Consider the following 27,795-nt stretch of genomic DNA (forward strand, 5'->3'; position numbering starts at 1 on the left):
AGTTAGTCTTTAATTTGTATTGTATTGTATTGTTTTTATCATGTTGGAAACCGCCCTGAGTCCCCTGAGAAGACAGGGTGGCATATAAATATTTATTATTATTGTTACTGACACAAAGACAGAGTATGACACAGCAAACGAGATGTATATGCTGGAATTCATATCACAAAATCATAAGTCAAACACATGATTATATTCCTTCTGCTTATGTGATTGTTTTAGTCAATTGTTATGTTTTGTTTTCGTTTCTAATTCTTATAGCGTTTTATAGTGTTTTCAGTGTTTTATTGTACAATGTTTTATGCTGATTTTATATGGGAAACCGCCCTGAGTCCCTTTTGGGAGAGAGGGCGGTATACAAATAAACTTTTACTTACTTACTTACTACTTCCCAAGTGTTTAGGACTGTGTGATGTATTTTTGGATGATGTGTGCCGATCCCAGTAAGGTGGCCTTTTGCAGTTGACATATAGTGATTTTGTCAATGTGTATTGTTTCCAAATGTCAGCTAAGATCTTTTGGCACAGCACCCAGTGTGCCGATTACCACCAGGACCACCTGTACTTGTTTATGCCAGAGCCTTTGCAGTTCGATCTCAAGGCCCTGATAACTGAGTTTTTCCTGTTGTTTTTCGTCAATTCGACTGTCACCTGGTATGGCAACATCAATAATGCAAACTTTTTTCATTTCCACAACTGTGATGTCTAGTGTGTTGTGTTCCAGAACTTTGTCAGTCTGGATTTAAAAGTCCCACAGTATTTTTGCATGCTCATTTTCCACTACCTTTGCAGGTTTATGAGCCCACCAGTTCTTTACTGCTAGGAGGTGGTACTTGTGACATAAATTCCAGTGAATCATTTATTATTATTACTATTATTATTATTATTTAAAGAAACAAATAACACAATACAATTGCATTGTCACATTGACTATTCCCAGCTCTATACACCCCTATCGTGCACATAGCTTTATTAAAATACAGCTCTGTCAGTCCTCATGCTTTTAGCTATTCACATTTTCTCCGGTACATACAGTTCTTGTGGTATGTTTTTCTAATTGTTCATCCATATTTTTTTCTTGGGTCATTTGGTGGTTTGAATTCGCCATTACTTTTGCACATGTATCTAATAAATGGCTTCCATGTATTTTCAAATAGATCTTCTTTTATTTCTCCTTTTCCTGATCTTGATTTATTGGTTGACTTTTCTGTTAGCACTATAGCCTATATTCTATTTAACCCTTTTTTTTTGCTAATAAATTATCTAGATTTTTCCAGGTTCTGACTATTTTGAGTGTTACAGCATATAACATGAGCAAAATACAGTTTTTATTTACCAGTTACTTATTCTCACTTTCAAATACAGAAATCATTAGCAGAGCTTCCCTGAAATTTCCCCCACTACGTGTTTTATCTATGATAGAACTTTATCCCAAAATATTTGTTCTTTTGGGCACATTAGCCACATTTGGGTCCAATCCCATTCTCCACAGTTTCTCCAACATAATTTATTATTAATTTTATGTAGTTGAAGTAGATGGTATAATCTATGTATAGTTTTCAAAGAATTTTCTCTCAGTTGTGCTGAATATTATTTATACACTTGAGCTTTCCAGATTAAGCCTCATAGTTTCTCTTCTATTTTAAATCTTAGATCTGATTCTCAAATCAATCTTTACCCATGTAATGTTACAAAGTTTACTTCCAGCATTATCCAATATAACTTTGATACATGTCCTTTGGGTTGACTTATCATTACAAATTAGTTCAAATAATATTAGTGCTCTCAGAGGGCCTTGTTTCCTGATTATATTTGTCTGAAATATGTTTATTTGCACAAATTACCACCAGGGTGGATTAAATGGCTTTAATTTATTTTTAATTGTTCCATTTGAGTAGGTTTTCCTGATAAAAATTTTGCTATTAGATAGATTTGTTTCTCTTCCCACCTCCCTAAATGGAGAAATTGGTGTTATCAAAATGAGTAAAAGTTATACACAGATCCTAGCTGAAGTACAGTAAAGAATATCTTCTGTTTACTGGCAACAGCATTTATAAAATATTAGGCATGTGGGCTTAAATAAAAATAATATTGTTCTATCACATGAAAAAGTATTAACAGAAATGAAATGAAATAAAACTATAACATGCTACATCAATTTGTCTTTTGTGTTACAAGCTTCCCTTTCTTTCTCTGGCACTGGGTGTCTGCCATAGAATGCTTCCATTCTCCTCTAACTGCAGTTTAGTACTGTGCCCTTGTTGCTGTTCAAAGCATCCCACTGTTATTACAGGTATTTGCTCCACATTTTAGGGCTATTACAGGTGTTGCTCCTTAATTTTAGAAATCAACAAAGCCATTTAATAGATTGATCAAATAAAAACATTTCAACCCCATCATCCTACAAAAGGAATCTGAAATAATTTAAAATTAATACAATGGAAACATTTCAATATAATATTACTAAAAGTCAGAAGACAATACATAATCATTTAAGAACCTGCTCATTAATTCATTTTTCAAAAGAGTTGAAGTTAAACTCCCAAAAATTTTCTGAAAAGGATTTTCACTTCTACATTTTTAAAGAGAAAAAACAACTCAAATAAAAGTGCATTGTAATTAGAATATAACAATGTCATTAATTGCTCATTGACTTTTTACACTGCAGAGATTCTTCTAACGCAGATTTAAATTTACCTTTTTTTGCTTATGCCTTGCTCTTTTTGCTATCCGCGTGCTGCTAACTGGCTTAGTCTCAGGGCTGTTTATAAACTGTAGCAAGTCCTCTACTTTTCGATGATCAACAACATCATCTCTATCTGAGATCAGCTCTGGTTTTCTAGGTTGTCCCTCTTTCCTTTTTGTTAAACGCAAACGGAGTTTTTCTCTCATTTCAGCATAGTTTCTACTAGTTGGCGCTGCTGGTGGCTGTTGGATTTTTTTATTAAAAAGAAGTAGCGTTAAATGGAGCTCCAAAATTATATGTCATGTCAAAAGTAGCATTCACATTCAAAAATATTCTATAACAGGTCGAAGACAACATCATACATTCAAATAAGCTAGTAAAACAAAAAAGTGTAATGAGAACAAAAATCAAGAGTCAAAATTCCAATTTAATTGTTTTTTGCTAAAAAAAACCATTGAACATGTAAGTTCTGGAAACACTCCTAATAATGCACTCATATAAAGCTAAAAATGGGAGAAATTCAAGGATTCTTACAAGAAAGGAATGGATCAGAATATGGCAGACAGCTCAATTCCTCAAAATAAAATGGTGAGGTTAAGCAGGAGCTGTGGACTACATGTATGCTGTTCTCAGTAAGCACAAGGGGACTCTTTTACACTATACAAATAAAGCACTATGATTTAACTTTAATTTCCATGGTTTCACTGGTTACAACCCTGGAATTTGGGGAGGGGGTAAGATATTAAAGAATATGCAGCAAAATATCTTTTATGCATTTCTGCACTACAGACCCTGATTCCCAAGGATTCAGACATATTAATTATGGAAACAGTGCTACTTTGTTTAGTAGAGGGGGCAGTATGGCTTTCAGGGAACCAGAGTAGGAGGAAAACAGTTAATATAAGAGCGATGAGTCTTCCTCCCAGTTTTGAAGCAGAAGTTGTGCAGTGATCCTAGTCTCTCTGCAGCTCGTTTCTGAGTGCAAGGACGGGGATAATTTGGCAGTTGGAATACCTTAGCCACCCACATCCAAACCAGCAAACTGCCAAACCCACCCTGTTTTACTCCAGTGCTTCAGAGACAGTCCCTGACCCCTCTATCATTTGAAGCAAATTCTTCCTTCCTACCTTCCTACCCACCAGACTTTAAATGAGAGAATTGCTGCCTCCCACCTAATTTGTGGCCCATACAAAGCGTGTAGTCATGAAGGTGACAACCTCCTTTAAATATAAGAACAGAAATCTTATATAAAATATGAGGACCACTAATTGGTTTAAATCAAGTGCCTCTCAGATCTGCTCTAAAGCTTCCACTCAACTCTCTCTTTTAAACACCACAGAACTGTCACATCAAGGGTTGAGAAATAACCCAAGTTTCATGTCAAGCCTCTTGATGACATCAGGTGCATCTAAGAAAATTAATTAAGTGCGGTAGCTCATTGAGTATGTTTTGCAAACACAATCCAATAGAATATAAAATTATCAAAAGACTACTTACTCCTCCATGTCCAAAGAATTCGCAGTAGCAACAATCACAGTATTTTCCTTCTTTTTGGTTAGTAGATGTTGAGGTGCTTGAGCTGTGTTCTGAACAACTATCTTCATCTTGGCTCTCCTCACCATCATACTGTGGATGATCATATAGATCACTGTGCTCACAATGCTGGCCTTCACAGTCAGGGTCACTATATTAAAGCAGAAAACACATTTTTCAATCAATTCTAAAAAGCATGGAGGAAAGAGCAAATGAAGCCAACGCACTACACATCCGATGAGGTAGACTCTCTGTTGCAGAAATAACAAAGAAGTGCATTTTGTGATTCTTTATTATTTTAATTTGTTAACACAGTTACTGCTGTGGCACAAAAGAACAGTAACTGATTTCAATAATGAAGATGGTGTGATATCAGTAAGTCTTGAAACATTGACTAAGAATCTAAGATAACATGAAAGACAGAATTTGGTCACCTTTCAAAGAATTTTTGAAACGAGAAAAAATGAAAATGATAATACAGTAGAGTCTCACTTATCCAAGCTAAACGGGCCGGCAGAAGCTTGCATAAGCGAATAACTTGGATAATAAGGAGGGATTAAGGAAAAGCCTATTAAACATAAAATTAGGTTATGATTTTACAAATTAAGCACCAAAACATCATGTTAGACAAAAAATTTGACAGAAAAAGCAGTTCAATACGCAGTAATGTTATGCTGTAATTACTGTATTTACAAATTTAGCACCAAAATATCATTATATATTGAAAACATTGACTACAAAAATGGCTTGGATTATCCAGAGGCTTGGATAAGCGAGGCTTGGATTAGTGAGACTCTACTGTATAAACAAAAGAAAGTGACACTGAAAAACTGTTCACACTTGAAAATAAGGATGAATGAGCAAAGAACTATTCAAAGAAATAAAATGTTAGGAAACACAATGAGGAAGATTGAAGGTTAACAAAGAAATTTGGGGAAAATTTGGGGCATAAATCATTAATAGCACCAATCACTATGTAACAAAAATTGAAAAAAATGTTCCTGGTTTGAAAGTGTTCTTTCTTGTTTAATTGTGCGTTACTTACTTTGAAAGTAGTTGTTTTTCCATGTTTTTGTGATAAAAACCAATTAGGAAATGACATTTATAATCCAGGAACAAAAACTGTGTTACATGGTGTATAATTTCGGGGAGTATAATATAATAAAAACCAAGGCAATATTTCATTTTTTTTGCAATCATCATGCCCCATAGTATTCAAAGGTGGTGATGTGAATACTGACACACTGAAGCATGTGTTCCCATTCCTGCTATTTAATAATATGGAACATTATCATCCACATTTTTTCATATCTCCATAGGGTCCTGGATCCGAACCCTTGCAGATATGGTGGGCCCACTGTATTATGCGTTTGTTTTTAAAAGTTCATATTTATTTTTCAACTTCTGGAAGTATGATTCTATTTCAGAACCCAACAATGGTTTCTGAAGTAGAATCATACTTCTAGAAGTTGATAAATCATTTTATTTCCATATTGTTCTTTCTGTACAAGAAAATGATATGAGTAAAATGTTTTAGATTTAAATTGAATCCATTTTTTACATTTGTAAAATATAACAGTATTCATAAACTTAGCACTATAGCATACAGGATTATTACCGGATATGTATAAATTACAAACAAGTCTAATGTCAGATAAAAATAGGAACATTCCTGTTCTTTCTTTTGGTTGACAAAGACTTTCCCAAGTAGGCCAAGAGACTATATGCTTTGCAACTGATGATCTGCTGTTTTCAGATTTATTATATACGTTCCCATGAGCTTTTGCCTAAAAGTGAGCAGAATAATATTCTACCTAAATAAGCAACTAAAATGTGTTAACAGCCAACAGTTTGACAGATAAGACAAAAAAAGTCCAGAGTTTGTTAGCTTAACAGGCTTTCAGAAGAGTATGCATTCAAATAAACGAAAAGTTTGTGTTAGATCAGAAGAAAATTCAGATATACTGAACTGAAAATCATCATCAGTAAGAAAATATAAAGAGGGCACATATTTTTTAACAAAGCCTTAACATGGAAGATAAGGCATACTAACTTTCAAAGTTAACCTTTACCCACACCTTAAGCCAAAATAACTCAAAGTATATAACAAAGAGAAATAGTAATGAGAAAAAACAAAATCTCACCTGCAAACACTTGATGCAGTACTAACCAAGCTATCTTTGGTTGAAGGAGATGCCACTGTGGTTGGATAAAGGCCCAAATTTGCATCCACAAAGCTGGGAGCAGTGGTACTAGTTCTGGAGAATGACGGAATACCGGAGCCTGGGAGATGAGGGGCTGAAGTTGGAGAAAGCACCCCGGGGGAAAGAGAAGACAGTGGTGCTAAAGTAGTGGAACTGTTTTGTGGTGTGGCCGATGCAGAACATCTATGATCCTCTGAACTGATACTATGGAACACATCACCTAAGGCGAGAAAGGAAAATTACTCAGATTAAAACCAAGAGATGTCTTGACATATTCTAAAGCCTAAGGGAAAAGTTTACACCCGTAATTTTTTAAAATCTTAGTAGTACGTTCCAATTAAGTGTCTAACTCAGAGATTTACACATACTTGTAATCAATTTACGAATTCATGCCAAAAACCATGAAAAGCACGCCTAAGAACAGAGTGGGAGGATAGTAGCAGACACTGTATTATTTCATTTTTTAATCAATGTGGTGTAATTACTTTATATGTGTTACAAGTTACAGTGGGATGTTTTAAAATAAAGAATTTATAATGTTTGCTTCTTAAGAAATTTGATAGTAGGACAGGATAAATGTATACATCTGAGGAAGGAGAAAGGCACAACTGGTGATTAGAAGATTGAAGCATTTCTAGCTGAACTGGAAAATGAATATTGAGAGTAAGTGTAAGAGTAAAGAGTAGGCAAGGAAAAAAGCAGTGGTTTTTGAAAAATTGATGAATCAAAAAGACTGCGGATCACAGCAAAAAGAAGAACATTTCAGCCTGGATTGGTTTCTTCATGTTGCTGGAATGTATTTGTTTTTTGTGCATTGGATTTTCAAGATGACAATACAGTACTTGTGGCACAATCTGCCCTACCTTCTCTTCATAAAGAGAAGCCTTTTATTACATAAACCTGAGAGGCCAGTAAGTTCTTCCTCAAGCCCTTCTCCAGGTGAGAAGTGGGAACTATAACATCTAATGGTTCTAGCTAGCATAGGCAATGGTACAGGATGATGGGAGTTGCAGTTCAACATCTGGAGAGCCAAAGTTGTATCTGAACAGCAGACTACTATGAATAATCTTTGTAATTTTTAACAGATCTTGAACCAAAGACCAAAAAATACAGCTTAAAACAGAAAAGATGGAACTTTTTTACAATTACATATAACAGAGATACCCTGATCCTGATGATTTCAGCTTTTGGGTTGAAAAAAAAAAGCTAAAGTTAGCATGTCCTGACAAACTTTTGAAAGCACTGTCACTTGCAGAAATATGGCTTTCTGAAACAGTGTTAATAGATTGCAGCATGCCTTAAATTTGCAATCACCTTAAGAGAAACAGCACAATAAGGATCGTATTTTGCTTTCTATCAGATTAAGTTATTTGGCTGTGTGAACTTACTGCATTAAATCTTTTTATATTTGAATTCTGTATTGAACTACATTTGTGCAATATCTATTTCAGAATACTGTGGAAAAGAAGCAAGAAATATAGCAATAAATATTGCTATCTTTGGAAACATATGCTCTAAACTGAAATGTTATAAAAACTGCTTTGGAAAGTTTGTTAGCTAAAAAAACTAGCATAATGGGGCACTAAATAATTCATTACCTAGTGATGATGATCTTTTAGATGAAACTTTAAACTGGTTGTTGCTCGATTGTACTGTAGTAGCAGTGCACGAGACTGAAGATGTTGCTGAAGATGTTGCCATAACTACTTTGTTATTGTGCATAAAAGCATCTTGAAAGTGATACAAACATTTTTTCTTTAACATATTTTCCTTCTTCTTGCTATCAGTCACTGCCATCCCTTCATTTCCAGTTGTTACAGGAAGTATGTTAGGATTTGGTTCTGCGGCAGATGATGCTACCATAACATTCCCTTCAAATGGAAGAAAAACATAAGCTAGCTAAATAATTTAGCATGCTCTGAGCTGGTGCAAGCCCATTTCAGTTAAAACACTGCATTATATGACCAGAGATAAACTTTATTTAATAAGCAGTTAACATTTGAAAGGTAAACTTCCTACCCAACTTGTTGTAACAAAAGTATTTAAGATCAGAGAAATCCATTTAGAATTTATATTATTTGCACAATTATATTCTGAAAACTTGAGAAATGATGTCATAATATTCACTGCATTCTCAAAACTGCCAAGACAGAATCAAAATAAGATAGAAATAGATGGAGTCAATACTACTGAAAATCCTAATCATAATGAACACAGAAAAAAACAGAAAATAATTTTATCAAAGTCTGAAAACAATTTCTAATTTTTTAAAAAAGGAGGAGAAATGTTATTTACAGAAGGCTTTGAAATGTAATCTTTGTTTTCCAGAGTTTTTTAAATAAAACTTTTTAATAATAACTATTATGTTAGAAGGAAGAACAGAAAAATATTATACTAGGAAGGAAATATATAGGCATAGCCGTTCTTTGTAGTTTTTTTTGTTAAATATGGAAAGTTAAAGTTTTAAAGCATTTAACGGTAAAAGTCTCAACCATGAAAGTAATAAAGCTCTGAAGTATTCCAGAGACCCTGCTGTTAGAATGGAAATAATAAAAAACTAAGTAAAGTTCATAGAGACGACAAGGAAGAATCTCAATTTGCACCAAAAAAAACCTGAGAGGAATACAAAGGTTTTTTTTTTTTCATCTTTCTCATTTCTGCTTTTCAGCACCGTTTGTTGTTTGTACATTTCTAACACTGGAGACATGTTGCCCCTAGAGGCATTACTTTACTGAGTATGGTATAGAATTGAACCTCCACATCTATATAAAAATCTGTATTCTGAGCAACTCTTCCTGTAACTGAGCAATCTGGAACGTGACAGCAATGAGTACAGTACTACTGATGTTCTTTATGTTCCACTAAAAAAGGATCCCAGATAAAGATATTAGACTAATCAGAAGTGATTTACTATTGGCAATTGGATGTTTTAATTGAAAATATATCTATATGGTTTACCAGCACTATACAATATTCTTAACATAGAGTATGTATAAAAAGTAGTGTAAGTTTTGTATTGTTCTGCATACTGACTTAATACAGTCTGTTTACACCAAACATAATTTATAATCACTACAAAAATGTATTCCCTATGTCAGAAAGAAGAAATAAAAGGTAGTGGAGAGGACACAGCTAACCATTTTTGTACAATCTGTATTTGCTGATAAAGTCTGTATATATTTACCGAAACTCACATCCTGATAAATGTAACTGTAAATATCTTAAATCAAATCAAATAGATTTGATTCCTCTTGTGTGCACACTATAATGATACAATGGAATCATTGTAACTAACTCTCTCAAGAATACAGTGTTCCCTCACTTATCGCAGGGGTTATGTTCCAGGTCCACCCGCAAATAATGAAAATCCGTGAAGTAGGGACACTATATTTCTGTTGTTTACAATCTCACTGATGCTATCCGACTGTGTTGTTTACAATCTCACAAAGCTGCTTCAGCCTCCTTTTCTCTCCCTTCGGCTTCTCCTTAGGAAGGAAGGAGAAAGAAAGAGGAAGGAAGGAAAAATCGTAATATTTATGGTTTATTATATTCTTTTAGTGTTTACTGGAAAACCGAAAACAGCATATCCGTGAAAACTGAACCGCGAAGTAGTGAGGGAACACTGTAATGTGATTTATTACAGTATCCAGAACAACATTGCCATTTTTTAGAATGAAACAGAATTATACCCTCACCAGGAAGTTCATCTTGCAAAAAGTTGGAAGCGTACCAGTTCTTCTCATTCATGACTTCTGATTCCCAAATGCTTAAAAATTCAGAACTCTTCCAGTCTGTAGTACTCCCAAAACCATTTGAGTAGATATGATCTTGGAATGATGTATTCAGCATTGGCTGATTATTGGTATGATTCTGCAGGAGAGCCTACACATCAAGATTTTTAAAATTAGAACTCTGTTTGTTTCCATCTACCCCCAAATTATTATTCTTAGTGAGGCAAAATGCTGCAACTGAAATGTGAATACTTCTATGTTCTGTACAAATCACCACGACACTGAAGTGATAACTGTACTATGGCCATTCTGCATGGGTGATTTTCATAGTTGTAATTTTTTAAAAAAATAATATTTACAAGCTCTGTTTCTAACAAAGGGTTGTTGTAATGTATTATTTATAGGAAGGTTTTATGTGGGGCAAGGTCTTTTTAATGTGGTTTCATATTCTGCAATCAGTATGTTGCTGCAATGAGCTCTCACACAGCTTTTGTTAATGTGGGGAATTCCTTCATCTTTGTAATCTGTAGTATATATGTTTAAGCAGGGCTAAATAGAATATTTTGAAAGAAAAAAGGCAAATGTACACACACCCTTGAATAATACAGTAATATCAATAATACTTTATTATTACTAAAAGTTTATTTTATTTCAGAAAAACATATTTCTAACATTAAAAGTGCTCAAGTAACTGATTTTTGTAAAAACTATAAAATGTTACTCAACGTCTTCAAAATTTGTCTCACTAACAAAAACACTATGGAACACAATTTTTGTTCCTGGGTTATAAATGTAATTTCTTAAGAGGTTCTATCATGAAAACAGGGAAAGGGTTTATTAAACTGCAAACACTTAATTTTTTCGGGAAATCTTTCAGCACATTTTGCTATAGTTTCTCAATGAATATCTAATGGAGTCTCAACCAATTCAAAAGTTTGTGGCAGCCACAAAAACCAAGTTTCTGAAGTATAACAACTACTTTCAAAATACCACACAAATAAACAATTTCAAAACAGGAACAGATTTTTTTTCAAATTTGGTTAAATAATAATATTAGTAAGGCCTTTTTTAATGACATCTACTTTATGATTACTTTTTTAAATCAAATGAAGTTATGCAGGCCATTTCCTGGAAGTAGAGAATAATGTATTTGAAAATATTACCTTATTCTGTGCCAATGGTGGAGCAGTATAAAAGGAAGTATGGAGTGTAGGAGATAAATGAGGAACAGTAGGAAGTGGCATTTGTCCATGAATATGAGGATAAAGATGAAGGCCAGGATGGACAGTCTTTTCCGGAATCTTAAACTGATGCCCAGCAGGAAGACATTTCTGTTCAGTGTCTGAAGAAGATAGGCCTATTGTTTCCTGTTTGCAGATATGGCACTCACAACACGTTGAAACTTGGTTAGTCTGTCAGACGTGAAAAAAAAGTTGCAATCTTAATCAGAGAGGAAGATGGCTGAGACAGATAACTCACATATATATACATGCACACATATATACAGTATATAACCTCCAGAGGAGTCTTTCTTTTTTCTCACTGCCTATCAACTTAACAAGCATTATCTTCTTTTCTAATGAGTCATCTCACCTCATAATACGTCCAAAGTCTGATAGCTTCCATTTAGTTATGTTGGTTTCTAGAGATAATTCAGCTTGATTTCCCCCTAAACACATTTATTTGTTTTTCTGTTCAATCCATGATGTATCTTGACACTTGAGGAGCATGGAGTTGCTTCACAGTTACCCTTCCAAACTCTTTACAATAGTCTCAATTTGTTGGTGACAGTCCCCATTTTGATTTCAGCATAATACAGAAACTCTTTAACATCTACTTTTGAAGTATAATAATAATAATAATAATAATAATAATAACTTTATTCTTATACTCCGCCCCATCTCCCCTAAGGGACTCGGGGCGGCTTACATGGGGCCATGCCCGGACACAACAATATAAAAGCAAAAACAAAACAATAAAACAAATCAATCAACAATAAAACATCAACATCGATAAAAACAGTCATAAAAAATGACATAAAAAATAAAGTGTTAAAATCATGAGTAGAATTCAAGGGTCTGGGCCAAGGTGCAAAATATGTCGAAGTCATCAGGGAGGGGTGATTACCCAGCTGTCGTAGTCATTAAAGTGCTAAGTATAATATTGGGAAGGCATACCTGAGGGTCCATTGCTAAGTAGGCAAACAGGTCGATCCTACAGGGATCAGTCATCAAAGGCCTTTAGGAAGAGTCAGGTTTTCAGGCTCTTCCGAAAGGAGAGGAGGGTAGGGGCCTGCCTGATCTCCCTGGGGAGCAAGTTCCAGAGCCTGGGGGCCACAACGGAGAAGGCCCTCTCCCTCGTCTCCACCAACCGTGACTGCGAGGGTGGTGGAAGCGAGAGGAGGGCCTCCCCTGATGAGCGAAGAGATTGTGCAGGTTCATAGGGGGAAATGCGGTCTCGAAGGTAGGGGGGTCCCAAACATCAATTGTGCAAATGTACATCATTTGTGGCCATTGTTTGTTTTCCTAATTCTGTTGTGTTTTTTTTTGGGGGGGGTTGCACTTTCTTCAACATTCTTTGCTATTTTCTGCTAGTTCTATGATATCATTTGTATATCTTAAATTGTTGGTGTTCCTTCTTCTGTTTTTACATCTCTTCATCAAAGAAGCCATGGCCCTGAGTCAGGAAGACCTGAGCAGAGTTGTTTATGATAAAGTGACTTGGAAGTCTTTCATTCATAAAATAATCATAAGTCAACTTTAACTTGCTGAAAGTGAACAGGAAAAAAAAGGAATGGATAAGGCAGTTTTATATATATATGGTAGACATGGTATGTAGTTTGTATACAGAAAGGTGAAAATCACTGGGTTAGGGAAGATATAATTAGATATGTGAATGTAAATAGAAGGTTGCAGGAGTCAAGGTAGCACAGAGGTATCCAGAGAATGGGCACTTTTCACTTACAGAATAATGGGGGGGGGGGGGGGGGGAATAAGGAAGAAATTATATAAAAAACCATCCCTTCAAAGACGGAGGTTCTCTGCTTTTACTAATTAATAGTTGTATAAGATTTTCTGTTACCTTGCAGGGGGCTGATCCCCAGTGTGACACACAGTTTATAAATTCAGGGCAAGTGAACAACTGTACATATTGAGCATTATTAGATAAATGTTATCTAAACTCTTTCCAAAACTTACTTTATTTATAAAATGACAATGTGGAAAATAATTGTACAAAGCCCCCAGAAAGACAAAAGTGACAGACAGGTAAATTTTGGAGGTATAGAAAGGTTTACGAGAAATAAAAACCTGGAAGAAAAACATTGTTCTCTTTACAAATTTAAATAGAAGAAATTTTACCTCACAGTTCATGTACAGTAGTCATATAAACTGAATAATCTGTACCTGTTGTGTGGGGTATGATGGCACAGGACTGTTCCTTTTGCTGCCATCTTTTCTTGTCCCTTTACTTCCAATCATTAAATCGCCTTTTTGAATTCTTGGCAGATGACTACTAGTCTTTGCACTGGGTTTCTCAGCTTCTCCTTCTGATGAAGTGCTACTAGTGCTGCTATCATGGGGAGACTGATAAACAATTTAAATACAAAATAATCACATTCCACTCTTGTTCTCATTTGATATAATAAATTCAAGAAACATATTTCAAAACAAGACTACCTTCAGTTTTAATGTTGTGCTCTTGACACAGTCATTTAACTGTCTGTGGATTCCACTGGCACTGTCTATGTCAGCAATATCACAGTGATTACAGGAGCAAAGATTCTCAGGTTTTTCTGATACTGGTTCAATATCTTCATTTTCTGTATTACTGTGAAGAAAAAAGCCTTATTTCTATAACATGTACAAAAAGCTACTTAGTAGAAAATTCTGAAATGGAATTAAAATGTACACTCTCCACTAAGAATCTTGAGAATCTTCCATCTAGAAATCAGGTGTTGAATTTTTTTAAAAAGTACACAATGTATACTCATGGATAAGTCGACCTCATGTATAAGTCAATTACAGGTTTGGGGGCTAAGATGGAAAAGCCGAGGGGTTATTCCTTGGCCACAAGCACCATTTCCTTGGCCTATTCCAAAAGGTCAGAAGTTGCCCCATGGCGAACAGAGTAGAAGCAGCTAGAACTTACTTTAGGTTCTTACAGGAAGGATTAAGCTCTTGTCTTTTTGCCATTCTACTCCGAGAAGAGAACAAATCTTTTTTTGGTAAGAACTAAGGGACAGTAATCACACTAATTCATGGATAAGTTGACCCAAGTTTTTTGAGTTGCATTTTTGATTACAATTTCGAGATTTATATATGAGTATGTAGAGTAATTCCAATTGAATTTGTTGATGAAGCTTCCATCAACTCTAGGATAAGCTTCTAGGCACAAGTCTATATTTAAAGATGGACATTAAGGGCATATCCAGATTTTCTATTTAAAAAGATACCACTCTATTAATTATGATGGCATTGATTCAAATACATGAAGCATACAACCTGAACAAAAAGGTTATGATGTGAAGCAGGATAGTTAAGATACTGTCCAAGTCCCTTTCTTTTTAAGAAGGCTTAATGGTATATTCTGGTGTGTACTGTGTATGTGTGTGCTTTGTCTTGAGTCAGTTGCAGAATCCAGACAGTGAAATATTGTTCCCAATATGCTGTGAGACCAGAATGTTTCAGCTAACACATAAGTAAAGTTGCTGAGGAATAAATTTGTCATTGTGACTATTACTGAATACCGTACACCAGAATAGACCACATACCTTTTGTATTGCTCTTTAGAGACTTGTTCCAACTGTTGGTATTTTGCTTTGATCAAAATAACACTAAAACTTACAAACTTGGTCCAGAGCTGTTCTCATTCAGAATTGGTTTTAGTCTCTCCCTCTGCTGAACAGTGAAAGGAGAACCGGAACTGGATCCTGAGCTTCCTGATGACATACTAGATAGGTGGCTTTCAGATAGACAATCTGGAGCAGAATCAATTTGCAGCGGCAGGTGATTATTATGAATGTCCTCCGTAACTGGTGAATCCATGATTCCACACATCAGAATATGAGAAAGACTGCAGTCATCACAAGTACATCTGTTCATGATTTTAAAATATCATGATGTTTGGTATTAGCAATACAATTTCTTTTAAAGCCATTAGATATACAGCCCCCGAACCAGTTCTATTATTAATTAATTGGAAACCCCTGGAAACAGAATGGATGCCAATTCTCATCAGAGGTTCTTCATGAACATCTGACCCTGTTGCTATGGATACATTTCAAACTGTCCATCCTAAGGATAACAGACTTCAGGGAGGACACACATTATATGGATCTCTCTGTTCCTTTTGCAATATGGGTTTCAGAAATGGACATGGCCTCACTAAGAAATGGGTTAGCTACGGAAATCCCGAAGGAAACAATAGAAAACCCACTGTTGAAGAAGTCAGAAATTAGGGGCCGGGCTGTGGCGCAGCTGTTGAGCAGCTGCCTTAAATCACTCTGACCATGAGGTCATGAGTTCGAGGCCAGCCCGTGGCGGGGTGAGCACCCGTCAATTAAAAATAAAAAATAGCCCCTGCTCGTTGCTGACCTAGCAACCCGAAAGATAGTTGCATCTATCAAGTAGGAGATAAGGTACCACTTATAAGTGGGGAGGCAAGATTAACTAATTTACGACCTGGAATGAGGAAGTGCCGTCAGTGTGGATGATGAAGCAGCTGCTCCCCCCTGTGGCCAGAATCGAACATCCCCTCAGAAGAAGGTTAACTTGCCTCTGCGTGTGTGTCTCTCAGTCTCTGTTTGATGTGTTTATGGGCATTGAATGTTTGCCCTATGTGTGTTATAATGTGATCCGCCCTGAGTCCCCTTCGGGGTGAGAAGGGCGGAATATAAATACTGTAAATAAATAAATAAATTAATTAATGTGACGTGGTACCAGTACAGACAATTGCAGGAAAGAGATAAAAATGGATTTAAATTATTTGGCTTTGAACAAAATAGAACTGAATTTGAGTTACAATTATGATGAATATTTAATTGGTAAAATGCATGAGCTTTTATTGAAAATGAAAATGGAAGAAGAAGTAATGAAAGAATGTATGGTTAAGTAGAAACAGAATTTTGGCTAAAATATAGAATCAGAGAAATGGGGAAAGGTGGTAGAAGGTATTAAAATGGTGTTATCCAATAATGCTGTTTACAAAATGTTGTTTAGATGACATTTAATCCACTCATAAAATATTTTTTTAAAAGCCAGTCACAGAGTGAACCAAAACTAACCTGCCTGGGGAAGGTGGATCAGGGTGGTGTCATTTCAGTTTGTACAGAAACTGCAACTTTGATAGTTCAGGCAACTACATTTAATATCCCAAGTAAGTGTTTTTGGAAAAAGTTTCCAACTGGTCTAATCAATAATGTCAGTATCAATACCAAGGGCATTTATCTTTTAAAAAATCAGAGAAATCCCAGCTGGGAAGAACTTGGGAGATTGAACAGCCACTATTCTATCCAACTTCCTCAAAAGTGAAGCATTTTTGCAAATGCATTTAAAAGTGGTAACAAGAGGCCTATTTATAGCTAGACAAACTGTCAACTTCAGCATAGATTCCCAGAGTACAATCGCAAGAGGGATTTCTTTTGAAGTTTCTACTTGGTAAATCTTTTACAGGTAACACCAGAATCATGTGTCTCTCAACAAGAGAGAAAAATTACTTGGGATGGATATCTAAATGGAGGATTTTATCTTCCGCAAAAAGAATTTTAAAGACAAGGCATTAGAGGCTATAAGATGAAAACAAAGTAGCAAAGTAATAGGGTACAAAGGTACTTAATCCAACTATCAAATAATGTCTCATACATTCCTGCTTACATAGCAGACAAAAAGGAACTAAGGAGAATGGTTGGGTTTTCCAGAGCACACATAATAAAAGAGATATAAGAATTCATATCAGTAATATTAAGGGAAAAGGTAATGCACAGGCGCAAAACCATTTATGTGACTCACAATGTTCACAGATAGTGCCCTGAACAGTGATTAAATATAAAGCGATACGCACAGATCTCACTGAGTTGTGGTTAATATTTTATACTATTTAATGCCCTTACTATTCAAAGTTAAAAAGTTGACATTTTCTTATGAAATCATTATAAATATTTAACTGATATAATGTCTACGCACCTGTGCCTGTAATTGCAGTTGGGACAGTCTGAAATATTCAGTTGTGATGACAACAGATGCCTCATTGTGTCTGTAAAGTTATTTTCTCCAGATACGGCTTTCCCGCCATTTAACTAGAATTAGCAAGAGCTTACATTAGCATTACAAATTATTCTAATACAATTTAACTATACTTCTCACATCGATATAAATAAAATAATCTGATAGAACACATTCTGATAATACACATACCAACTATAAAGTATCCATAAATTGCTGAAATCAGTAAGAGCTAATTCTAGTCAATACCTCTCTCAATGCTATCTTAGAGCCTTGCAAATCACCACCACTTGGTCATTTCTGATTAATTAAATTGTACTCAGATAACAAAGAAAAATGAAGATTCCCATGCTACTTTCAACACAAATTTAGCCATTTAAATAAATAAAAAATAAATATGCTACGTTACATACACTTACAGAACATTCAAGAACTATTCATAAATGACTAAACATGGTTTATATGAAGTTACTTTATAGTACAATTTAAAGTGGGCTTCTAGTTTTATCTGTTATACCATACAAATCCTCAGATTTCATTGTTGCGCTACAGAAAGAGTCACCAAAATTGGCCTATAAGCTAATGAGATCAATATAAAATCGTAGTAAGGTTTTAGATGCAATTTGTCAGCTGTTTTATCTATTTTCCAAATAAACACTTTGGATTTTTATATTTTTAATTATAGAATAAACCAATATTAACCAAACTTGACATTTCAATTTAGGTCAATATTCTGAATGTGTTCATGCAAGTTTAGAATCAATATGCAAGCTTCAACTTTTAAGGGAAAATTGCTGAGTTTGGCCCAATTTTTAATGGAACAGTATGCAAAAAAGGACTACAGATAGTAACATTCTGTGTTATTGCTATTTAAATTTTAACAAAATTATTAGTACCATTCAGGGAACATTGGATAAATTTCCTAATATATAATATCTCCCCCACAACAAAAAACACAATCACAACACCAACAAAAGGCCAAAAACCACAACAGGCAATATGCGCATGCACATGAACACAATCCTCCGAACCCTTGCCATGCGCGCACACACACAGAACTGTCACACCCCTCCCTCACCCTCTATCACCGCCTCCACCGCCGAAGCCAGGGACTCGGCAGGAGAAGGCACACCTCCGCCTCACAATGCTGAGCTACCCATCCTCGAATTGGGAGTTCCACTCCAAAACACCCGGATGGCCTAAGCTGACCCGTCCCTGTCCTAACATCTCACCTGGGAAACAAAAAAGGCCTCTTTCCCCGTCCCTCGGTACCTTCCTGGTGTTTGGAGCCAACAATGTCACCGCCACGCAAGGTACTTCTGGGAAAGCGAGTCCTCCCTCTCTCCCTCTGTGTGGAGGGGAAGCCTTTCCCACCCTTTTTTCTTCCTCTCGGGCCTGCAGCGGCGGACAAGCGCCGCGTCGCCCACCTTCCTGGCCCGGTTCTCCTCCTCTTCCTCCTCCTTGCCGCTGCTCAGGCCGCCTCTTCTCCTCCTCCTGCGCGGGAAGAACATGGAGACTGGCACCGGGAAGCGCAGAGGCGGGGACGAAGCCGCTACAGCCCGGGCCTGCACCTCCACCGGAGCCCGCTCTTGCCTGGCCTACCAGGCCTGCCAACCCACCACCACACCGGTGCCGCCCCTAAGTGCATGTAGAGTGCCTTCTCCTCTTCTGTTATTTATTTACCCTTTTCCGGTGCCCGGGGGATTACGTGAACGCCTTCCTTGCAAGATTATAAATATACAGTAGAATCTCACTTTTCCAACATAAACATCCCAGCACAACATTGCATAACTGAATATGTTGGATAATAAGAAAGGATTCAGGAAAACCCGATTAAACATCAAATTAGGTAATCATTATAAAAATTAACCACCAAAACATCATGTTATACAACAAATTTGACAGAAAAAGTAGTTCAATGCGCAATAATGCTATGTAGTAATTACTGTATTTACAAATGTAGCACCAAAATATCACAATTTAAAACACTGACTACAAAAACATTGACTACTAAAACGTAGACTGCGTTGGATAATCCAGAACATTGAAATAGCAAATGTTGGATAATTGAGATTCTACTGTAATATGAAATAATTACTGTGCTACAATAATACAGAACAATATAATCTCTAAAGCCAGGACAGTACATAAAGAGCAACACTCTCAAAGCAGGAAAATTGGGAATTCCAGAAAAAAAACAATCATGGCCAGCTAACACCTCCCAAGAAAGGATTCTCCCACAAAGGAAGCTGAGAAGGGAGTAAAGCAGTGTGTATTGCCACAGTCATTATTATTATTATTATTATTATTATTATTATTATTATTATTATTATTATTCTATTGCTATCAACCGTGAAATTGAATACAATCTCACTCCGAGTATTCAAAAACACTAAAATCACATTAAATAAAAATTACTCTGATATAATAAAACACAACAATACAATCTCTAAAATCAAAACACTACATAAACAACAACACTCTACAAACAGGGGAATTCCAGACAGGAAACAATCAGGGCCAGCTAACACCTCCCAACAAAGTATTCCCATCACCAAACTCTACCAAATCCTCTGTTTTCTCAGGCCCACAGACTTTTTATTTGGAACTCTGTCCGCTCAAACACTGCATATCGCTACTTCTTCATCTACAAAGATAGTAAAAACACATAAAATATCGCAAACAACACCACTCTAAAAACAAGGCAATTCCACACAAGAAACAATCAGAGCCAGCTAACACCTCCCAACAAAAAAAATCAGGGAGGAACCAGCCAAATACATCCTAATCATTTCACCTAATTGCAGCATTCATACTTCCCTCCAACAGACAAAAAAAAAAAACCAATCAGAAATATTATATATTCACAACCTTAAGGAAATATCCCCCCATCGTGCAGCATGTTAAACCACTGACCTACTCAACTTCTGGATCGAAAGGTCACACGTTTCAATTGGGGGAGCGGAGAAAGCCCCTACTGTTAGCTATGGACAATGCCACCTCTTCAGCTTACAAATAAAGATAAGCACCAACCCCCACAGTCACACATCACTAGACTTAATCTCACCACAAAACCTTTACCCTTTACCTTAACTACCAACAATTTCTCAATACTTTATTTCCCATACCACCATACTTCGCCACAGCAACGCGTGGCTGGGCACAGCTAGTATCAAATATAATTTTAAAGCACATTTTGTTAGGACTGCGTATCTAACCTGTGAATCCAGGCAGAATTTTGAGAAGGAATAAGTGTGGATCGGACTTAAGTTCAGTAGTGGAAGAAGAAAGAAAAACTGCCTATTTGTTTGATAAGCCATTCTGCACTTAGACAATGCCTAACCTTAAACACTAAACTCACAGCAACAAAACAATAGTGGTGTGCATTTGTATGGAATCGCTGTTCATTTTGTTTAGTTTCATTTAGTTTGTCTCATTTTTATATTTGTCCCCGTTTCTGAAAATGGGGCACCTATACGAATAGAATTTTTGTCTCACTTATGAAAAAAACCCAAAGTTTTTGGACCATTGGCAGCAATGGGAAGGCTTCCAAGGTTCGTCCCGTGGTCAATTTTAGGGCTACAGGGGTGAAATTCACCACACACAGAGGGCATATTGACCCCTTTCAGCCCACCGACTTTTTAAACGTTTGGGTCTTCTCCCAATTTTTAGCAATTTGTTTCCTTTTTATAAATAAATTCCCCTTTAAAAGCATTTCCATCCCTTCTTCTCCCAGCGGGCTGGTCATGACAGCTAAAATATAGGCTGTGGCTCTGAGGAAGCTTTTCCTCCTCCTCCTCCTCCTCCTCCTCCTCCTCCTCCTCCTCCTCCATCTTCGCCAGGGCCACTGGATTTGTGGGAGCCTAACGCTGCCACCAAAAGAACTACAGACTTCCCATCCGCTCTGCCTGCCTTGCCTTAATTAATATTAGTATTAATAATTATTAATATTATTATTAACACCTATTGGTACACATCAGCTGTAATGGGAAAGCAGCCCTCTATCAGACACTGTTTAGGGTCCCAGAGTAACTGTTGTTGTTGTTGTTGTTGTTATCATCATCATCACCCATTGGCACACATCAGCTGTAATGGGAAAGCAGCCCTCTGTCTGTTCCTGCTTAAGATCCCAGAGTAACTATTGTTACGCGGCCCAAAAATGAAAGCAAGCATAGTGTCCGTGCAGCTTTCTTTTCATTTCGCCATTTGTTTCATCCAAAATTGGCATCTTTCGTTTCATGCATCCGGATGGACAATACGAAACGAATGCACAAATTAAATGGATGAAACAAGTACAGTGCACAACTCTACAAAGCAACACATCTGAGAATACAAATGTAAGAACCAGATTCTATGAAAGAACCAGAAGCTAGTTTCTTCAGATATCTACCCGGGCAACTTTACTACTGGACCACAACATGATTAGGATAAATTTATACCCTCATTTTCTCAGGCAACCTTACCCTACACCTTCCAAATGTTTTGGATTACTTCTCATATCACTTTTTCTCACTGGCAATGCTGGCTGAGGATGAGAGTAATTGTAGTCCAAACTATCTGGAGGGTTCCAGTTTAGAAAAGGTAGTTCAGTGGAATGTGCTATTAAATTTCAGAACTGTACTTTCTACATATGACATGCAAGTTGATCCCTTCAGTACAAAATACATACACAAAAATTTAGTATCAGAAATTAAAGAACTCTCAATTAAGTGGAACTCTAGCAACAGGAAAAATAATCAAATAAAGAATATTGGATTCACAAAGCTGTTTTTATAATTCAGAAAAATTGTGTAACATGAAGTTTATCTTTATTTCCTTTAATTATTGTTTTTCAATATTCATATCAAGTCAATATAGAGTATATGGTGTGGCATAGTATGAGATATTAGTTAAGCCTATTTTTAATAGTAACTTTCAAGGAATCAGAAACTAAATGTTTCTGGCACCTACCAATCCACATTGTTAATGGTTAGCTAAGAGTATACTGTATTCTGATCATTTAAACATATCGAGGCACCCAGATAATGTTCTTAAAGTAGTCATCCCAGAACCAAGGAAGGTGAGACAGAGAGTCCAATGTTAAATTCCTGAATGAAAATAATCAAAAATTTCCAGGATATGGTTATGTTAAGCTTGTCCTGTGCCCAAATAATAATTGTTTATAATTCCCCACACACATATTTCTATATGTATATATTTACTTGCAACTCATAATAGTATTACATGCGCCTGTTGAAATGTACTTTAATTCACAAAACCTTGTGTCACAGCTTATCTATTAATTTTTACAGTATTGCAAGACTCACCATTACTTTTCAAGAATTACTGGAACTAAAACACTCCTGGTTACTTTAACTACATTATATCAGTTCATCTTTACAGTGTCACCAAAATATTTAATCATTTATTCAAAATGTCACAATAAAAATATTACTTTATTTCCTAACACAAAAATGTTTATTATGACAATTATATTAAAATTTGTCATATTAAAGCATTTTTGAAATAATGTCGATAAGTTATTTTTTAAAAGTTTTGAGCTACCATCATTTGCACATTTATTTGCAAAGCTCAAGAACTCTACTACTTTGGTCTTTGTCTTATTTATTTTAATGCTAGGAATGTGTGTTTTCTTCTGCCTTTCAATGAATGATATGGACAGGAAAAGTATAGTGTATTTATTTGGATAGGGTGAAGTATAGCAGAGGACATTTGGCCCCTGGGTATAGCTCCTCCATATATTGGTTTTTTCCTACCTTTTCTAGTAAGGAAATAGAAGACAGTAACTAGGAGTCCATAGTATCTTGACAACTCATGGAGCTAGTATCCCCCATATAGATGTGGCAATCACCTACTATCATAACCGATGTAGAATGTGAGCTGAGAATTTTGAAATTCAAGTACTAATTTCTTTTTCCATTTGTCTCCTCTGCTAGTCAGAGGAGACAAATGTAAGCAGTATGTTAAGGACACTATCAGAACAGTTAAGAATCTTCCTGCCCTTGGGAGTCAAGTATCACCAGTAATCCTGTGCTGCTGACCATGATGCTCTTACATGTACTGGCCTTCTCTAACCTTGGCTTCCTGTTACTGAAAGAGCCCCAACTCCATGCTTCCGTGCAACATGCCTGTCTGTAAACCTCAGGGCATAGCTGCTACTCCCAACTAGACTAGAATAATTTTATCAACTGCTGAAAAATCAAGAGTTACAAAAAATTCCATTTACTTAATAGGGGTACTCTAGCAAGGGTTAACAATTGGATTGAGGCCCAGGATGTGTAGAATTCAATTAGTTCAATACAATGGTAAGAGTGTGCTGCTTTAAAAATTCCCAAGTGCATTGCCCTGTTTAGAACAGAATGACCTTAGTGTGGTAATAATGATATGAATGACAACTATAGTGTCCAAATTTGCATGAAACAGTAAATCTGTGATGAAGGCTAACATTCTGAAATACCACCTTTGTTTCTTTCTCCACTTTAGTCCTACCCTAGAGGCAGTAAATACTATGAAGGCACTAGATCAGGGGTGTCAAACTCATTTTTAACAAGGGCAACATCAGCCTTATGGTCGTCTTCAAAAGACCACTTGTAATTATACGACTGTATACATGTAACTACCATAAGTTGTCCTGGCATTTGAAATCCTTGTGGGCCAGATTAAATGATGTGGTGAGATGGATTTGGCCTGCGGGTTTTGCATCTGACATGTGAATTATATATTGTCTGACCTTGGAAGATAAGCAGGGTCAGTTCTGCTTAGCTTTGGGATGGGAGATCACCAACAAATACCAGTTGATGTAGACTATATTTCGGAGGGAGGAATGGCAAAGCGACCTCTGATCACTCCTGATCTACAAAAAACCTACAAAAATCACATACACCTTATGGTACAGCTCTTTTCATTCAAAATACATGATAGTGATAATTGTATTGGGTCATGTGATTTGTGTGGAGAGAAATTTTAGGAAACCCAAACAATTGTTTTCTAGTGAGGAGGTATGTATGAGTTGCCTTTTTGTACCATATTGTTCCAAGTTTGCATCTCAGTTCCCTAGCAAGAGATGCAAGATTTTTCAGAGACCACTAACAAAGATGGCACATGTGCTTTTTTTAGTATGAGCTCCTATATATATATACATCCAGGAATGGGGGTAGGAGAAGAAACAGCAAGCTCCAAAAACCATTTGTGAAGTGCCACATCCTAAATCCATCAATATCTCTTTGGGTTCCCCAATGCCACTTCTTTCTTTTGAACACTTGGAATTTAATTTTCTAAGAGGGAAAAACACAACCCTTAACAATGTATCTGTACACTTGCAGATGAGATAAACCTATAACCAAACAAGAATCTCTCTCATTCACATTATTCATACAAAATCATTTCTTCACACATCATATATACATCTTCCAATGATCTATCCATTACTGGCATGCAGACAACACACTAGCAGAATGCCAAAGAGGTCCACAGATTTCTCACTCCTGTTGTAAGGTTTAGCACTATCCTCGTAAGTTGGATTTCATTCCTTTCCCAAAAAACCACCTGCCCCTCTCTAAGAGAGCAGTACTTTTTAGCTGAGAACTTACACAATGAGAAGAACGCTGTGTCAGATAAAAGCACTGTAATTGAACAACAGGAGCTTTAGTTTCTTATGGTTAAGAAACTGCACAACAGTAATATTTTTCTTATACAGCACTGAAGAGTTATTTCATTCTTTTCTTTGAGTCTCCTTGTGGAGAGAAAAGGCGAAGTATAAATAAACATAATAATAAAATAATAATAATTAATTCTGACACTCCCCCAAAGAAAGATTCTGAAAGCATTTAGTAGTCGCAAAACATAAATTGTGGGGTGATGCTGTATTCAGCAGAAATAAAGCAGGCTAGTAACGAAGTGGAGATAGTTTTTTAAAAATCTGTGTATGTCTAAAGGGATGAATCAGAGACAAATTTGTGTGGAAATACACCAAGTGAATATGAAATCTAATGATATTTTACAATATGCACTATAAGAATCAGAGAGTATTTCCCAATCAGATTTTTTTTCATATAAAAGGTCTTTTTCTCATCTTAACATACACAATCATTCTTAGAGGGTTATGAGAGCTCTATCTGGATACAAAATGCAAACAAGTAAGAAAGATTATAATCCCACCTGGACGTATAGGTACTTTTATAGCTCAACCCTGTTTTAATGTAAAGAGAAGTGAAAGTATATTAAAGAGCCCATTCATATCTGGTGAACCAAAATGTATCAAATATTGTCTTAACAAAAAGAATAGTAAATTCACTGAAGATCACAGCTGAAAATAAACTGACCTATGAAAGTCATGCAACTGCATGTGCCTTTGCAACTGTGGAATACTGGCTATAACTATATATGTGAAAGAAATCCTATCCTTTGACATTCTCATCACCTAATGTAGCAAATTTAATATTGGTTTACTTCAAAGATTTGGGGAACTATCTTCAGTAAGCTAGCAGATTCTATGTATCCACAAAACCTGGGACTTCAGATATACTGAAAAAAGTGAATACGAAGGTTGAATGTCAACCAATCTGTTTCATAGGCTACCATTCTGAAATGCTGTATTTTAAAAAATACTTTAAGAGCAAAGACCCCATACCTGATGTGGTCTTCAGAGAACTGGCAGCTTTTCTTGATACATCAAATGTACTGAGTGAACATTCTTCAGTGCTGCAGGAGATTCTTGTAGGATATGAAGAGTTCTGCAAGGCAACTGAAGAAGGTGTTCAGTTGGAGATACAGTGAAGTCCTGTATCATAAACAAAAATTCCTTACATTTCTCTCGTGAGGTTTTAGGAGCATTGTAGAATTTGACATATATATCTATTGACTACTGAGTTTTGCAAATTTACTATTGCATTCAATCAAAATATTTGTGCAAAATGAATGGTATTTTTAGTGGTAACTTGCTGAAAATGGAAGAATCAAATTCAGATCAAAGGCGAATTATGTAACTTCACCTTTATATTGTGATAACATGTTATTGAAAGAAATGGCTGATGGCCCTTTTTGATCTGACTCTGGTACAACCACTGCTGATATCGTACGTAGGCTTATATCATGGATAAGGCACTGATTGCCTTAGGCTACGTAATAAGGAACTGACCATATTTATACTTAATCAACCAGGGCTTTTTTTCTCTCTCACCAAAGACAGCTTTCTATTTCTAAGAACTTAAAGGAAACGAGGGTAGAAGCTAAAAAAAAAAAATCTCAATATGTCTAATGGTAGCATGCACAAGGACACACTTTCTAATATCAACTCCAGGGAGCCTGCAAGGGCTGCAATCAATCTTCCTCCCTAAACAGTGAAGTACATTGTCAGGAAGCGCTCAATATTAAGTAAAAGAATATTGTATACAATACTAATCTTCAGTTGGGTGTATTCATACAAAATAGCAAAAATAACAACCTCCTGCAAAAATGGGGTCTCATCAGGTTGGCTGTAGCCCAAATGCAAGAAACCTTAATGTGGAGTCTGTGCGCTCACTGCCTGTGGACTGGTGAGTGACTGTGGAGATGAATCACCAGTGGAGGAAATGGATGGAACTATGAATGAACTCAGCTATACAATGCTTTGTTGCAGTTTCACTTCTTTACAAAAAGAGCTACAGGTATTTCACTTTTTCAAGTACTATTTATAATGCAGCCACAATAGCATTACAAGCAAAGGTCTGAAGCAAAGGTACAAAAAGGATCTTTTTGGAGAAAAAATGAAAAGGCAGAAGAGAACTGGAACAAAAAGAAATGTCTAAAAAAATAACCTGTCATTCAACAGAAGATGTATAATTTCATTTCAAGATGCACGAAGAAGGGGAAAATTCCCTAAAATATTTTCCAGTGAAACCTAATGTGGATAATTTTGTACGATGAGCCTCTGGGGGGAAAAAATCCTGGCAAAGCTTAATTAGCTTTTTAAATATCCTACACATGTGAAAAGTCAGTTCAGTTATGCCACTTAGACAGTTATATGAGTAAGACTCCTCCAATGGCGGTAGTTTATATTGTAACAGCTAAATTACAGTATTTGATGCTGTATTAGGTAGAACTATTTTGCCATCTATTGATGCACTGTAACAAGACAAAAATGGGACATGGATGATCTGCAATGTAGGTTATCAAATACTACATATCTTTACCAAAATACTACTGAATGATAACTTCCATAAGTGATTTCTTATATTATTCAAGTTTCTTATATGATTCGCAACCTAAATTCTACCCCCTCTCCCCCACACACAGGAAAAGACTACTACATTAATTTACAAAGCATATGAACAAATTGCAATATGCATGTGATGTACAAAATGTCAAATAATTGCACCTATTAAATAAAAAAATACTTGGAGATTGTGAAAAATCTTTAAAGGCACAAATGTGTTCCTAGAAGTC

General features: G+C 36.0%; 1 protein-coding gene across 9 annotated transcripts in view; it reads right to left on the reverse strand.

Annotated features, from left to right (window-relative positions):
- Positions 1–27,795, reverse strand: part of fam193a (family with sequence similarity 193 member A) — a 59,164-nt gene that overhangs the window by 7,653 nt on the left and 23,716 nt on the right. For 4 of the 9 annotated variants that reach the window (XM_008109067.3, XM_062977897.1, XM_062977898.1 and 1 more), the window contains 10 exons: positions 17,335–17,447; positions 14,999–15,247; positions 13,831–13,981; positions 13,558–13,737; positions 11,317–11,565; positions 10,118–10,304; positions 8,021–8,293; positions 6,363–6,642; positions 4,183–4,369; positions 2,697–2,927 (listed from right to left, as the gene is read on the reverse strand). In XM_008109067.3, coding sequence (XP_008107274.1) covers positions 2,697–2,927; positions 4,183–4,369; positions 6,363–6,642; positions 8,021–8,293; positions 10,118–10,304; positions 11,317–11,565; positions 13,558–13,737; positions 13,831–13,981; positions 14,999–15,247; positions 17,335–17,447 — 2,100 coding nt within the window. Of the gene's footprint in view, positions 1–2,696; positions 2,928–4,182; positions 4,370–6,362; positions 6,643–8,020; positions 8,294–10,117; positions 10,305–11,316; positions 11,566–13,557; positions 13,738–13,830; positions 13,982–14,998; positions 15,248–17,334; positions 17,448–18,605; positions 18,868–26,002; positions 26,117–27,795 lie in introns of all 9 variants that reach the window. The other 5 variants (XM_062977900.1, XM_062977899.1, XM_062977901.1 and 2 more) reach the window with 4 other exon arrangements.

The sequence above is a fragment of the Anolis carolinensis genome, chromosome 4 (assembly GCF_035594765.1).
Source record: "Anolis carolinensis isolate JA03-04 chromosome 4, rAnoCar3.1.pri, whole genome shotgun sequence".
In the NCBI taxonomy this organism is placed as follows: Eukaryota; Metazoa; Chordata; class Lepidosauria; order Squamata; family Dactyloidae; genus Anolis; species Anolis carolinensis.